Source organism: Myotis brandtii, unplaced genomic scaffold (genome assembly GCF_000412655.1).
Source record: "Myotis brandtii unplaced genomic scaffold, ASM41265v1 scaffold1040, whole genome shotgun sequence".
NCBI classification, from domain to species: domain Eukaryota; kingdom Metazoa; phylum Chordata; class Mammalia; order Chiroptera; family Vespertilionidae; genus Myotis; species Myotis brandtii.
The window spans coordinates 796496-813216 of record NW_005353498.1 but is presented as its reverse complement, the minus strand read 5'-3'; the positions used below and the strand labels follow the sequence as shown (position 1 = coordinate 813216).

The 16721-nt window shown below is 50.9% G+C and overlaps 1 protein-coding gene across 3 annotated transcripts in view; it reads right to left on the bottom strand.

The window, feature by feature from the left end:
* MYO9B (myosin IXB) overlaps positions 1 to 16721 on the bottom strand; it is an 85808-nt gene that overhangs the window by 57669 nt on the left and 11418 nt on the right. For 2 of the 3 annotated variants that reach the window (XM_014538271.1, XM_014538274.1), the window contains exon 2: positions 15144 to 16038. In XM_014538271.1, coding sequence (XP_014393757.1) covers positions 15144 to 15983 — 840 coding nt within the window. In that variant the 5' untranslated portion in view covers positions 15984 to 16038. Of the gene's footprint in view, positions 1 to 15143; positions 16039 to 16721 lie in introns of those variants that run through there. The other variant, XM_014538279.1, reaches the window with a different exon arrangement.

The window sequence follows — 16721 nt, the reverse complement described above, 5'->3', positions numbered from 1 at the left end:
GAGATAGAGGAGGTTCTTGTGATTCCTGGAAGGGTGTAAACTATTGCTCTAAGGTGTATTATGGGTGTGAAGTCTCTTTGGGGAGAAATAATGCACAAGGATGTCTACTTACACCACTCCCTCCTTCTTGAACATCTGAAGTACGGGTCAAGATAGTCAAAGGCTGGGCAAGCGAAGAGCTTTGTTCTCGGTATACTTAGTTTAATCAGACTGCTTTCCTAATGCTTAGCCCTGAGATGGGAAACTTTCGTACTCCAGGGCTTCACCAAGATCAGTTGCTTCCCACTTGCACCCCGATCCCAGGCAGGTCTAATCCCCATCTGCCATGCGATGGCCTTGTTCTGCCAAGCACAGTAAGGTGAAGGGTTGAGGGAGGAGAAACCAGGTCTCCGTGATGATGCAGAAATAGGCACAGAATAAATCATTGCTGAGAACTTGCCTCTTGGCTTTGCCTCCTCCCAGCCCTGAGAAGCAAGGGTTTGTCGGCTCATTAGAGAGGCAGGGAAACTGAGCTCAGAGGCTGAGCTCCCTGCAAGGGACTGCACTGCCTCCTAATGAGGGCCCAGTCAGCAAACTGGTGCTCTGGACACCACCCCGGCCACAGGACGCTATCACCCGTACACATCAGGAGGGCCTTGTGGCCAGAACGCAGCCAGCGGTAGAAAACATTTCAGAGGAAGAAGCAACAGGATATGGTGACAGTGAGGAAAGACCAAAGACGGCTGGAGATGGCGCTGGTGACTGAAATGGGGAAGCGGGAGAAGGCAAAGGTGCGTTAGGTTAGAGTTCAGTTTGCCATGACCTTACCTGCCTGAGATTTGCTTACACACCTCACTGAGGTAGTGAGAGCTTGTCTAAGCTGGGGGTCCTCAAACCTGTTGAACAAATCAGGCTTGACGCCTTTTTTTTAAAAAAGAAACTTTTTAGATTTACAGGGAAGTTATAAGAATATTACAGCAGATGCCTATATAACCGACATTTAGTTTCTCCTGTTATTAACATGATAATGGTGCATTTGTCATGACTTATACACCACTGCTGATTGATATGTTATTATTAACTAAGTCTACACTTTATTTGAAAGTCCTCAGTTTTCTCCTAATGTCCTTGCTTTTGAGACCTTAACAGGTTTTTAATTTTTTTAATATTTTATTTATTTATTTAGTTGTTAATCCTCACCCGAGGATATTTTGCCATTGATTTTTAGAAAGAGTGTAAGGGAAGGGGAGAGACTAAGAAAGAGAAACATCTATGTGAGAGAGACACACCGATTGGTTGCCTCCTGTATGTACCCCAACAAGGGAGGGGAATGGAGCCTGTAACAGAGGTACATGCCCTGGACCAGTATCGAACCTGGGACCCTTCAGTCTGCGGTCCGACGCTCTATCCACCGACCCACACCTGCTAGGGCAAGTTCTTGGCAGTTTTGAGGACAGTCTGGTATTTTGTAGAATGTCTGTCAATTTGGGTCTGTCTGATATTTCTTCCCACTGCCTGTTTTGTAAATGAAGTTTTATAGCACACAGCCCCACCCATTCACCACATACTGGTACAGTCTATGGCTGCTTTTGCTCTACAATGCAAAGTGAGTAGATAGAGAGCTGAGTGGCCCTAAAATCCAGAAATACTAATTATGTAGCTCTTAAGAGAAAGTTTGCATATCCCTGGGCTAAGCTACTCTACAAGGGATTCAACTTAAAATGTTTAATATATACCTAAAGAGTGACCACTGCAAATCACTCTAGCTAACTTTATCCCTCATCTTTCTGTCTCTATTGATTTACCTTTTCTGGACATTTCACATAGACGAGATCTTAGAATACATGACCTTCTGGCTTCTCTCATTCAATGAGTAATCTCCACTGTAGCCACTCTGCTTTGAAAAGGGGCAGTAGGAGCAGCAACAGCCTGTTTGCCCTGTGGGTCGCTCCATCTTCCTTGGGTTAGGGAGCCATGGCTGGTGCCCGGGAAGACCACTGGATCCAAAGCCATGTGATAACCCCAATCAATGGTTGGGGAAAGTGCCCCCAGGCCACCTCTTTTTCGGGTGGATGCAATTTTCTGACTTTCTTAATATCCTCACCCGAGGATATTTTTCCATTGATTTTTAGAGAGCGGAAGGGAAGGGGAGAAACACAGAGAAAAAAACAGCAGTGTGAAAGAGACACATTGACTGGTTGCCCCCTGCACACGCCCTGACCAGGACTGCGGATCGAGCTTGCAACCAAGGTACATGCCCTTGACCGGAATTGAACTCGGGACCCTTCAGTCTGCGGGCTGACGCTCTATCCACTGAGCCAAACTGGTCAGGGCCAATTCTCTGACTTCCATCCTTTGCTTCTTTGGAGAGCCCCTCCCCAGTGTCCATCATTCTCTTTATGGGTCAGCTCTGGAACGGACATGGAAGCCCACCCACACACAGGAGGACTGCCCTGGGATCTCCACAAGGTGTCCCCCTCCCTTGGTGTCACTGTGACCTCATCTCAGCACTCACTCACTCAGCTGACACCCGGGGCTGCTGAGCTAGAAGAGCTTGCTGCAAGAAACAAATGGCCCCTGAACAACAAATGGCCCCTCAGAGCATAAGGGTAGAGTGGCAGGAGCCACACTGTGTGCTAGCTCTGCAGGCCACAGGACATTCCAGATTTCTCCCAGCAGGCCTCGGGCAGGACTTAGCTAGATGACAAAGGCAAGAATATTCCAGACTTAAGGGTATAGCACATGCACAAAAGCCCCGGGCAGGAGAGATCAGGAGGCAGAGCAGAGAGGGTGACTTGCTATAGGTCACACAGAATATTGGAAGCTGAGCTGGGCTGCCTGGTCCGACTGATTTCCTGGCAGCGGGCAGCTCTTGGCCCTGAGGTCCTGCAGGTGGTAAATTGCACTGGGAGGTGCAGGGTCACGTGCTGAGGGTAAAGAACCAGTCCAGGCACTTTGGCAGGATTGGAGATCTCCCCTCAGGGCCTGTATGTGCTTGTCATCTCTCACCCCTCCCCACAATCTCACCGAGTAGCTCTGTCCGGATTATGGGATCTACATGGCTCCCTGTCCAGAGCCCTAGGCCAGATTTTCAACTGCACATCCTAAAGGCGCCTAAACTAGAGCAAGTTTCTCAACCTTGTCACTGCTGGCATTTTGGGCCTGGATCATTCTTTGCGGAGGGGGCTGCCCTGTGTACTATAGGATATTGATTAGCATCCCTGGCCTCTGCCCACTAGATGCCAGTCTCCAGATGTTGCCAAACGTCCCCTGGGGGTAGAATTACCCCTGGCTGAGAACTGAGCCTTAGATTCAGTTAAACGTGGCTTCTCTGGAGATCCCCATGTGGCCAGGAAGGGCTAAATGGGACTCTAAATTCTCAAAGGTTGCTGTGACTCACTCTCCCAAAAAGGGGTGATGATAACATCTAGTCTTTCCCCAGGAGCCTGCCCCACCTGACCACTGGCAAGTGGGGCCACTCTCTCCTCCACCCAGGAGCAGCTGGTCAGCAGCCACAAGCCAGGGTCACAGGGCTGGGCAGGTGACTGTGAGCCTCAGACTTGGCCCCTTGGCCTTTCCCAAAGACAGGTCACCTCTGGAGGCCTCAGGTAACCAGTGTCTTGATGGGCAGCTGATTGACTGACACAGAAGAAAACTTCAGAGGGCAGCCCCAGTGGCTCTGGGGACAGGGCACTAGAGCCACTTCATCCTGGATAATAGCTAGAAAAGAAATGGGCTACCAGAGCCTGTGGTTGCTTGATGCCTGGCCATGTTCCTGCCTCAAACAGTGAGGCAGATACAGCCAATAGATAGACAGACTCCCCCCGGCCCAGCCTTGGTGCAACAAAGCGTCCAGAACATTTGGAAAGGGCAGTGGCTGTGGAAGGGATGTTCTGGGCCCAAGCGATGCTTCACCTTTTAATCAACTCTTCCTGCAAATTCCAAGGAGGCCTTTCTGGGTGCCTAAAATATACCCCATAATTTCACTCTTAGATGCAGCATTCCCAAAAATATAACTTCCCCCTTTGTCTAAAATAGCCTTAGATCACTGCAGAGCGTCAGGGCTCTGTGTTTTTGCACAGCAGGACAGAAAGGCAGCCTCAAAGCTCTGCAGGGCACAGGAGAGGCAGGAAGCGCTGTGGCCTTTTGGATGGCCACCTGTCCCTGGTGCTCCCAGAAGCCCTCGACACCCCAGTCCTCCATGTACTCCCTCACGGATACCCTCTCATCCTTCTGCACTCCCTCCCTCTCTGGTGCAACCCCACTTTTCAGCTTGGCAGTCTCCCAGCAGTCTGTCGCGCTGTCTGTTCCCTACTTCCAATACAGGTGGCTCCTAAAGCTGCTCTCGGTTTTCTTCATTTTTGCGACATCCTTGTGGTAAGACTGAAATACCCACGCCTACTAGTTTGTATTAGGCACTGGGAATGGGAATGCAGCCACGTCCACTCGGGGCCATGAGAAGCTTGTCCTCATGTTTCTTTCTCTGGCTGAATAATTCCCCTCCTCCCCCCAGTCCCACCCCACAGCTGTGAGCTCCTGAACATCCTCATGGTCTTACGTCCAACACCCGAAATGCCGGCTTTCTTGGAGGGTGCCATGACTCTGAGCACACATTTCTGGCTTGGTCCTGTCAGCCCCAGTCCTGTTAGCACCAGCCTCTCCGAGCAGCCCATGGTGTCCTCATCCCGTTGTGCCCCCGGCAGACTAAGTTTCCCCATAGTAAGGATCCAGGTGGCCTCAGGGCCCAGGGTGCAGCTGGAAACCCTCAGAGGGCCTTCCATGAGGGTGCAAGATGGGGATGAGCCCCCACACAGTCCCTGCCACCCTCAGCCAGAGTTGTAAAAATACTCTGTGCCTGTGGGACACAGCTAGTGAGTCCCCCATAGGGCCGAAAGGCGAAGCCCATCCTGCCAGGATCTTAGGGGACCTCTACATCCCAGTCCTCCTTTGCAGTCTGTCCAAAACTGCTTTAAGACCCTATGATCCTGATACCAATTCCAAGGGTAGTTATTTCCCCCACACCAAGCAGTTCTCTGACACCAGTTGGGTGTCCTACAATTCAACCCAATTCTGATACTATCTACCTGGAGACAGGGTCAACCTTACAGGTAAGGGCTCAGTCCCACAAGACTGCCTCCCACATCCCCTCCAGATGCCAGCTGCATGTCTAAGTTGTAAGCTGTGCTTCTGACCAACTGGCTATAAACTGAGGTTCCCATGACCCTCTCCTTGGATTCTATTAATTTGCTGAAGCAGGTCACAGGACTCAGGAAACCAGTTTACTTACTAGATCACCAGTTTATTATAAAAGGACTAGAGGCCCGGTGCACGAAAATTCGTGCACTCGAGAGAGGGGGGTCCCTCAACCCAGCCGGTGCCCTCTAGCAGTTTGGGACCCTTTGGGGGATGTCCACCTGCCGGCTTAGGCCTGCTCCCCAAGGGATCAGGCCTAAGCTGGTAGTCAGACATCCCTCTGGGAGCCCTCAGGGGATGTCCGATTAACGGCTTAGGCCCGCCATTAGTCAGACATCCTTAGCGCTGCCACAGAGACCAGAGAGGCTCCTGCCACTGCCACTGTGCTGGCCAGCCATGAGCTGGCTTCTGGCTGAGCGGCGCACCCCCTGTGGAAGCGCAATGACCACCAGGGGGCAGCTCCTGTGTTGAGCGTCTGCCCCCTGGTGGTCAGTGCACATCATAGTGAGTGGTCGTTCCGCCACTCACTATGCATATTACCCTTTTATTATATAGGATACAACGCAGTAAGAGCCAGATGGAAGAGATGCACAGGGCAAGGTATGGGGAAGGGGCAAGGAGCTTCCATGTCCTCTCTGGGCATGTCACCCTCCCAGAACCTCCACGTGTTCACCAAGACAGGAGCTCTCTGAACGCCCTCCTTTGGGTTTTTATGGAGGCTCCATTACATAGGCATGATTGTTTAAATCATTGGCTGTAGGCTAGTGAATCTATCTCTAGTCTCTCTGCCCTTCCCACAGGTCAGGACGAAAATTCCAGCCCTCTAATCAGATGGCTGGTTCTCCTGAGAACTAGTCCCTATCCTTAGGTACTTTCCAAGTCACCAATAACAAAACGGAAGACCTCTTTCTCACTCTCTTTAGTTAGGAAATTCTACGGGTATTAGGAGCTCTGTGCCAGGAATAGGACCCTGAAAACCCCCCAAGTGTTTCTTATTATACAGCACAAAATCACAGACTGTCGTGGGTAGATGTCTGCAAAAGGATTTGATGTGGTGATACAAGTCACCTGAAATGAAGATGGGAATCTTTTCCTTACATTTAGGAAGGTAGAGTTCAGCAGATGAGAAGAATGACTGTAGAAACTAACTATGGAATGATCTAGAACAGTGGTCGCCAACCAGTGGTCTGAGGTGGTCCGTGAGGTCCGAAAGGTTGGCGACCGCGATCTAGAATGTTCTATGGGTACTATAGGTATAAGGGCTCAGTAAACCTTTCCTGCAAAGAGCCAAGTGGTAAATATTTTCAGCTTTGCTTTCAGATATGGTGTCTGTCACAACTGCTCTGCTTTGCTTCTGTGGCCTGAAAGCAGCCACAGACTATTATGTAAATGAGTGGGCATGGGTGGGGGCCAATAAAACTATTGAAACAGGTCAGAAAATATGTAAATGAAGGTGTGTCTGTATGCCAATAAAACTTTATTTACAGAAACAGGCAGATTTAACCTGTGGGCTGCAATTTGTCAATTCCTGGTACGCACAAAAGGAAATTAAACCTCAAATAAGTGCAGTGGATAACCATGCGTGCTCCCCTGCAGCAAAAACCACCACAGCGGCCCTGGTTTGTTTCCTGTTGGGGAGACGCTTATAGGAGAGCAGCTGAACCATAGCCAACACCTGGCATTAGGCTCAGAAAGTCACCCCAAAAGAACAGGGATGGAGGGGTGATAAAATCCCAGTGCAAAGGAACCAGTGCTAACTGCATCAAAAAACCCACTAAAAGTGCTTTCATTACATTTGTCTGCAAGAAACCCCACAGGGTTCGTATGACTTTTCAGCTCTAGGGGTCCTCAAATCAGCCACTGCATTTTTGGGCATTGATGAGAGCTATTAAAATAGTGGCATTGCAAGCCAGCTAACAGTTCAGTTCAGTTTCAATGATGTCAACCTCTTTATCTTCACAGCAGTGTACATTTGTGCAATTATTTGACTATTTTATTGCATTTTACCCTTATTCCATAAAAGAATAGATACTGGGAAAATTAAAATGATGATAGTAGTGATAAACAACACTGTAGAGAAAAGAAGGAAATCTTTAGGCACACTGAAAGTGACCCTTTAGTCTTTATTAGGTACAAAATTAAAGTACATGTACAACATTTTGGAAATACATTATTGAAGATTGCTTCTTAAAGAGAAAATATAATTATAGATTTTTAAAATAATTTTTTTATTGATTTCAGAGAAGCAGGGAGAGGGAGAGAGATAGAAACATCAATGATGAGAGCATCATTGGTCAGCGCTCAACCACTGAGCCACACCAGCGGGCAATGAGCAATTTTTAAAATAATATTTTAAGAAGTTGTTCAGTCCTCCTGGAAGACCAAACTCGGATGGAAAAGTCGACCCTTACACCGAAGCATGCTGTATCAGTGATGGGTAGCAAAGACACCAGGACACTTCTGGTTGTGGGTGGGCAGTGACCATTCTCTTGGCTGTGGCTGGCCTGGAGGTGGGGGTGGGGAGTAGACAACACCAGTCACCTCTTCCAGAGAGTGAATGAGAACACTAGCCGGAACTGTTCCCTGGCTCGACGGCTTCCATGAGATGGAAGAGATGGCACTAAATACAGTTGGGTTGATGTGTAACAATAGCAAGATATTACCGAAAAAGAAATTGAAACTATTTAGGTATAGAACACAGAACATCTGTTCAACTGAAATCAGTCTTTGCATGCAGTTGGCCTGAAATTTATTCTCAACTGGTGTGATCTGCCACTCCAGAGACACTTAGTGATGTCTGGAGACATTTTTAGTTGTCACAACTGGGGAAGGAGGTGCTACCGGCCTGATAGTTAGAGGCCAGGGCTGCTGCTCAATACCCTAGAGTGCACAGGACACCCCACCCGGGAGAAAGGATCCATCGGCACCCAGACGCTGGTGGCGTGGAAGCGTCGTGGCCTTTGTCCTTGTGTGTTTCTGTCTGTGAGGCCTTAAGTCGACATAAGGCCTTAATTACCTTCCGTTCTCTGTGCCATTTGCCTGCCCCTTTCCCCCTCCTGCCCCAGGGTTCCAGCCTTAGCACCTACCTCCTTGGGGCTGCTCTGTCAACCCAAGGCCCCTCAAACATCCTGGGGAGGCCACACCGGGGACGGAATCAGCCAGAGATTCTATTATTCACACTCTACAGCTATTCAGACGGGGCCCATCTCCCTTATGGGCTTTCAATAGCCCATCTCCAGGACACAGGCTTCTTCTTCTCCCATCCCTGCACCACCATATTTCCCTATACTGTCCATTTTCCTAGGATCCCATCCTGGGCTCTCACTCTCCCTCCCATGCTGATGGGTGACCCGATGTTGTACTGCTGATCTCCCAGCCATCCACCCAGCCTCTAGGATGGCCAGCCAGCCAGAGCCTTGAACACGGGCCAGGGGGTGGGGGACGACTTCTGAGAGCTCTAAGAAGCAGATCAGCGGTGACGAGGCTGAGGGGAGAGGAAATGGGGAGTGGCTGCTAATGGGGTTTCCTTTTCGGGGTGATGCAAATGTTTTGGAATTAGATAGAGGTGCTTGTTAAACAACATAATAAATGTGCTCAAAAATACTGAATTGTTCACTTGAAATGGATGGATTATATCTCAGAAAGGGTCTTAAATAAAAACCCTAATTGCAGAGGCATGCCTCCTCATTCCAGAATCTTCTATCTCTGTACTCCTGGCTGAATGTCTTTGCCTGTGCGCTCCCAACACTGGGTAGTGATTGGCCTATCACTGTTCTGTGGAGAGAAGGATATGGTCTGTGTAGGTGTCCATGAGGACATGGGTCAAAATGGATGATGACATGTGGTTCTGGGTGACCTGCCTAGGCTGGTGCCCTGGTGCTGACAGAGGGTAGTGGGAACAGCAGCTGGGCAGTTGGAAGACGGCTGAGGGCAGTCTGGGGTCATGTGATATTGGGTCTGTGGGACCCTAAGAAGGGGGTTGGTGCTTAGGACCAGGTTGGCACAGACGCCAGTCCTAGAACAGGCTCCTTTGGGGCCCCACAGGCAGATTGGAGGCAGCAGCAAGCTCCAGGAGCCCCCTGGGTCCTATGTCTCGCTATCTCGGGTCACCAGTCTCCTATGAGTATGCTGAGCAGATTGGGGCGTCACTGTTTCTCAGCTTCCTCTCTCTGTGTGAGCCAGGGCACAGCGGCTACACGAAGGCCCTGAACCCTGGCACATAGTCGCCTCTGGCCGCTTGGGAAAGCAGCTTGACCAGCAAGGATCCTCATTTCATTTCTGCTTTCGAAATTAAAACCCTACGTGCATTTGCTAATGTCGGTGGCATTGTTACAGTTCAGGAAAGACAAAGAGAACCCAGGCCTTAAGCCCTCCACGCTAAGCCTTGATGCTGAGGTCTGTGGCCAAGGAAGAGGCACGAAGAGACACATGTCCTGGGAGTATTTTGTGGTTGGTCCAGTGGCCAATGCTATGGGCTGCTGCATCTGGAGGGGTGAGGATCCCTGAGAAAGACCCCAGACTGCTCAAGGCCCTAGTGAGTCTGCCATCTGCACCTTCAGTGTTCCTGAGCTCAGGCAAGTCCCACATACATGTGTTTGGGAAGGGAGGGCGGTTCAGAGGGCAGGCTGTAGCTGAGCACAGTCAAGTGACACCGTGTGAAACTGTGACAGTAGCAGTTAAGTGCAGCAGGCGACGAATCAGCTGATTGGAACTGGCTTTCCACAGTGCCCCCTTCCTGTTTTCTGGTCAGAATTGCACAGTGAGACTGCAACCCGCGTCCGGGGGATGGGGGTGGGGGGTGCAGCAGGGAGGTGGCGCCTGGTGACACTCAAACCTCAAAACAACTCAACTTCTCCTTTTGTAGAGCTGTAAAAAGTACCAGACACTGCCAGTGGTGCCGATCTTTGGCCAAGGTGAGGAGGGAATCCTTCATGGGGATGCAGGGAGATACCATGAACTCAGGCTCGTCTCCAGCTGGCTTTGAACCCTGGTCCAGCTATGGCTGCCTGCTGTGTGGCCAGGAGAACCCAGACTAGAGTGGGTTGACTTGTGTCTCCCTGCCCCCCTCCCCCAAATATGTCCAAGTCCTCATCCCAGGAATCTGTGAATGGGTCCTTATTTGCACAAAGGGTAAGGATCTAAAGGTGAGCTCATCCTGGATTTAGTGTGGGCCCTAAATCCAATGACAGTGTCTTCATAAGAGAACGGAGAGTAGAGACACAGAGACACATGGGGAGAAAGCACGTGGAGGTGTAGGAGGAGACTGCAGTGATGCGGCCACAAGCCAAGTAATGCCAAAGGGCTGCTGGAAGCTCCCAGAAGCCGGCAGAGAGACCTGGCTCTGTTCTTCCTCAGAGCCTCCAGAAGGAGCCAACCTGCCCACGCCTTGATTCCAGACTCCTGTTGTCTTAAGCTCCCCAGTTGGTGGTACTTTATAATGGCAGCCCGGACACTTGCATCCTAGTGTGCCTCTCTGCAGCTCTGTTTTCTCATCTTTAAAACAAGCAGAGCTGTTTCGAGGGCTCAGAGAGATGACACGTGGAAACTGTGGCACCTGAAGCTTGAGACCCAAGTGGGTCCGAAGGCCGATAACAAATCATTCCTGTTATTAGAAAGTGCCTGTTGGATTAGCACAGGATGGCTGGGACTTACTTATGGACAAAATGGTTGGCACCTGAAAGAAACAGTGACTGGGTCTCGTGGGATCCCACGCTGTGACTCTAGACAGCTGTTCTCACCCAAGGAAGACTCTGCCCCCCGGAGACACTTAGTGATGTCTGGGTACATTTTTGGTTGTCATAACTTGGGGGAGAGGTTGCTTTTGGAACTTGGTGGGTAGAGGCCAGGGCTGCTGCTCAACACCCTGCAGTGCACAGGATGTCCCCCACAGAGAATGACCTGGCTCCAGACACTAGTGGTGCCTCAACTGGGAACCCCAGCTCTAAATTAAAATAACCTTCTCCCTTTCCAAAAGGTCGCCCCAGGAAGCATGTTTACGGCCCTGATGTGGATTTGGCTGAAGCCAGTTTTGGAAGCTGGTGTGGGCACCGCCCTCCAGCAGAGCACCGCCCTCCAGCAGATTCTAACTGCTGGGGAAACTTGGCTTTGCTGGCTCTTGCTGAGGCTCGAGGGAGGCAGCCAGGTCAGAGGCATCTGACTCATAGGGTGCAGATGCCTGCCACAGAGGGTGACTAACGGCACTCCAAGAATGTGCCAAGATCCCTTGAGGCAACTGCAGGGGGAGGAGCAAGGAGGCCGATGGGAGACACTGTGGGCCTCCAGGATGGCTGCTGAGCCAGGGTGGCCCTCAGGGAAGAAGGCCTCAGACACTGCCAGCTGTCACTCAGTGGGGGCTGTTCTGGACATGTCCCCAAAAGTCATGTCCATGTCCTGATCTAGAACCTGTAAACATGGCCTTATTTGGAAATGGGGTTGTTGCTGATGTAATTAGAATGAGGTCATCCTGTGTCAGGGTGGGCCCTAAATCCAGTGACTGGTGTCTTTACAAGAAGAGAAGGCAATGTGACGATAGAGGCAGAGATTGGGGTGATGCAGCCACAAGCCAAGGGATGCCTGGAGCCACCAGAAGCTGGAAGAGACAAGGACGGGTCCTCCCCTAGAGCCTTTGGAGGGAGCGTGGCCCTGCCAACACCTGCATTTCAGACTTCTGGCCTTCAGAGCTGTGAGAAAATAGAGTCGGCCCTCTGAATCTATGGGGTTTGCACCTGTAGATTCAACTAACCGAGGATCAAAAATATTAGGGGGAAAGAAACCCCAAAATTTCCCAAAAGCAAAACCTGAATTTGCCAGGTACTGAGCACTATGCTGAATCCACGTGAATGAAGTGATATACAGGCATCCCGGCTGTAGCCTCTGTGTAAATATAGGCTATCTGCAATTACTATGCCATTTTATAGATGTAACTTGAGCATCTGAGAACTTTGGTGTCTCCAGGGGTCCTAGAACCAGTCCCCTATGGATACTGAGGGACAACTTTAAAGTCCTGTTGCTTGAAGCTCCCCGTCTGTGGTACTTGGTTATGGCAGCCACTGGAACCTCATCCAGGTGCCCTGGATGGTCCTTAACTAGAAGAGGAAACTACACCCTGATGCCAATCCTGCCTCCTCACCATGTCATGTTGATACCTCAGGGCTCAGCGTCCTCACCAAGCATGGGCACACCCACCTGCCTGCCTGGTTCCACGAGGGGTGAATGACCACTTGGCAAAAAGCTCCACTTGGTAAACACTGGGTCTGCCCTCTCATTGATGTTCTTAATGTCTAACGTCATTGACAGCCTGCAGCATTTCAGTCAGGACTCTGGTGCCAGGAACTAATGCACTGGCCTAGAGCACATGTCACGGCTCCTGATACTTGTTGGGAGGACGTTGGGGCCACTGGCTTCACCACAGCTGAGTTTCAGAGCTGGGATGAAGACAAACTGAACCTGGGACACCCTCCTTAGCTCCATGTCACACAGGGCCGTCCCTGCGGCCCACAAGGCCATGAGTGACTTCCCTGTCACCTCTCTGTCCCCACTGCCTCCCACTCACCCCACTCCTGGGCCCTTGCCTTTCCTCCAACACACCGGGCATGGTCCAGCCTCCTGGCCTTTGCACTGGCCGTGCCTCCTCCTGTATGGATTCCCCCCTCTTTCCAGGTAGGTCCAGCTCAGCATCACCTCTCACCTCCTACCCCCTCAATCCTTCTTCCTTGGGCCTGCTGGCTTCTTATTGGCTCCTAGCTCTGCCTGCCTTCTCATCATTGAGGCGACAGTTCTCCTCAGGCAGGCCTTTGTGTCCACTGTGGCCACCACATAGCCCAGTGCCTAGAACAGTGCCTGGCACATGGCAGACATGTGTGCGAAATATTTGTAGAATGAATGAGTGATCAGGAGGGAATGCACACAGAGTACACAGCATTAAAGAAAAAAGTGTTCATTCTGCAGCTGGGTTACTCAGTAATTTTTAAAACATTTACACAGAAAATGATAATCTTTACATTACATATACAGGAGAAGACAGAAACAGGCTATCCATGTAGGCATAGGGCCAGGCCACACAGCCATTTCCAATGAATTTCTTGCTGATGATCTCAGAGATCAACAGGGAGGAAGAGGAACTGAAATGTATTCAGCAGGCGCAGTCTAGATGTGATTTCAGTGAATTTGCACAGCAGCCCGAGGTAGCTGCTTTAGGCCCTCAGCTTGGGGGGAATGGCAGAAGCTGGAGGTCAACGCTCCAAGGTAGGCAAGGCTTCTGCACCCCCAAAGAGGGGGGTCTAGATGGACAGGTTATGGCACATCCAGATAATGAGGTGTTAATTGGCAAATGAAGTCTCAAACCACAAAACGACATGAAGGAATCTTACATGCATATCGCTGAGAGGAGGAAACTAATCTGGAAAAGGCAAAATGATGGAGACAGTGGAAGATCAGTGGTTGCCAGGAGTTTGAGGGGGAGAGGGGTGAACAGGCGGAGCATGGGGTTTTTTTAGGGCAGGGGAACTACTCTGTATGATACTGTAACAGTGGATATGGAACACTGTACATTTGTCCAAATCCACAGAATGTACAGCACAGAGTGAACCCTAAAGTAAACTGTGGACTTTAGGGATCTCTTGTACTCTGCTCATTATTGCCATAAATCTAAAACTGCTCTAAGAAACACAATAATTTATATTATAATGGATAAAATTAAATCCTTAAGATTAAAATTATTTATATAATTATTTATTGTAAAATCTTTTTTAAAGAAGAAAGAGTTCTAGATGCCAAACCCAGAGCCACACAAACTCTGGGCCACACAATGCCCTGGCCTTCCCCGGCGATGACGGTTGGGCCATGTTCTGAAATGTGGATGCCTCTTGTCTTAAGAACCCGAGAGTGAGGAACAGTGCATGGTCATTTCTGCTGCCCCTGCATCCAGAGGGCTTACCCATAGCAACACATCGATGGCTTTCACGGGGTTTGGCCATGGGATACTGGACAGAGGGCCGAGAGGGTTTCCGCCCCCACTGACCATATAGCGCTGCCCGGTGGCCCCCTCCTCGCCTCACTGTCCCTCACCCCCAGGCCTGCACTACGCCTTGATGGCTTTCTTCCATGCCACAGCCCCACAGGAAACCCTCCATCATGAACTGCTCGGTTTGGACATGCCATCCTTTTATTTCTGGGACCTGGAGTACAGATTGCTGCCTCCCAGACGTCAACAGTGTATATCAGGCCTTTTTTTTTTCTCTACCTTCTGATGTTTTGACATCTGGGGCCTACCTGACCCTGGAGGGATTGCCCCTCCTCGGGTTAGCCCAGGGGTGGGCAAACTTTTTGACTCGAGGGCCACAATGGGTTCTTAAACTGGACCGGAGGGCCGGTACAAAAGCATGGATGGAGTGTTTGTGTGAACTAATATAAATTCAAAGTAAACATCATTACATAAAAGGGTACGGTCTTTTTTTTTTTTTAGTTTTATTCATTTCAAATGGGTCGGATCCGGCCCGCGGGCCGTAGTTTGCCCACGGCTGGGTTAGCCAATACCTAGAGAGGGCAAAGGTCTTGCCTGTGAGCATATCTCCCATATGCAAACCCACCCAGTCAGAGCCCACACTCCTACCACCTCTCCTATCAAGCTTTCACACTCAGGACCACTATCCACCTGCCCTGATCACCCCAGGGCCAGATACCAGACAACCTGGGCAGCCCCTACGTCCAAGAACCCTCAAGTGATTGAAACCAGCCAATCCTAAACCTGCTCACCCTGCCTCACCCATCCCTTCCCATGAAAATCACAATAGGGACTCTTGTCCATGATTCCCCCTCACTCCTGCCTATTCCTGACCAGCCCTGGTGCCTCCTCGTGTGGCCCTGTTTCTAGCAAAGCTCCTGTTTCTAGGGAACCGTGCATATAACAAAATATCTTCTCGCAATAATAAAACCCCCATGTTAAGGCCCCTTCTGACGACTGCCCTGCTCACCTCTAGCACGGGGCCGGCGCCCAGGATGGTCCTCTCAACACCACTGGCGTAGCCCTTCTGACTCAGGGCGGTGAGGCAGTGGATCAGGAAGTTGGTGGTCTGTGTCTTGCCTGAGCCGCTCTCACCCGAGATCACAATGCACTGGTTGACACGTTTCCGGAGCATGGCGTAGTAGGCCACGTCAGCCAACGCGAACACGTGTGGCTCTAGCTTGCCCAGCTGCTGGTTCTCGTACATCTTCACGTACTTGGGGTTGTAGATGGGGAGGAACTTGAAAGGGTTGACAGCCACAAGGATGCTTCCTGCATACGTGTAGATCTTCTGCTGTAGGAAGCGGTGCTTGAGGTTCTTCAGGAGGTTAGCCTCGGTCAGCTCAGGGAGGTTGCACAGGTCATCAAAGTCCGCCTGCTGCCTGGGCAGGAGGCCGCGCTCCACCAGGCGCCGGGCAGCTGTGGCCTGGGCCATCAGCTGCATATGTACATATTTGATGGCCCCATCTGAGTCACGCTCTTGCAGCAGGAAGTAGTAACCATCTTCCTGCGGGTGCTCGTCCTGTGCCCGTCGAGGCCACAGCAACACTCGGTGTACAGGCGAGTCGTTGGCGTCCAGCACCCACTCCTCCCCGCCTGTCTCCTTGACCTCCACCAGCACATAGCGCTTGGTTCCATCTAGCCGCAGGCTGGTGATAGCGTCCTGAATGACGTCGGACGTAGTGCTGTCCTTGGTGGCTGTCACACAGCACGAGGCCTGGCTCTCGCTGGTGGCCAGCTGTGGGTAGATATGCAGGTGATAGGCCGCCTGCCTCTGGCAGCCGGAGCTGCCTGCCTCGTTCACACTCATCTTGCCAGCCACCTGGCTTCAGCATGCCTCCCAGGCTCAGGGCACGCTTCTGGAGCTGAAAGGGAGGGAGTAGCACCGTCAGAACGGTAGTTGTGGTAGGAAACACTGACGCCCACCCTAGACAAACAGCCCCAAACCTGAGGCCTGAATACCCTGCCAGATAGGGCTCTCCCGAAAAGCCAACAGGTGGTGAGAGCCTCTGCCTGTCCTTAAAGGTGACCTCTGTGACTCTTGCAGAGTGACAGCACCACACCCCCTCCTCCCCAAGATCAAGCCCTTCCCCTGGAGTTTACACCATCGCAGCCCCCATCCCTCCTCACCCAGGGTCAGCCTATCAACCTGCAAGCCCAATGATCACAGTCATGTCTCAGCTAAGTCTTTACCAGTCCACATCCTTCCTGGCTTTTCCTCTTGGACAAAATCTCCCCCGCCAGCTCGCCAAGATGAAGACTTGGTCCCACAGGCCTTGGTTACATCCCCACAATATACTGGGACAGCAAGAACCTATCCTGAAACTCAGGGATTCTGAAACAACAGGGTACCCCAAATTCCAATGAGGAGGACCAAGTCAGGAAGAGCCCCCAAAAACTCACTCAAGAAAACTGCTCAGAATGTATTTGCTTCTAGAACCCACAACCCCAGTCTCCTATGGAGAACATCAGATAGATGCCCCTCCAGTCCTCCTAAGACCGCCAAGGTTATGAGCAACAAGGAAAGACAGAGAGACGTGATAATTAA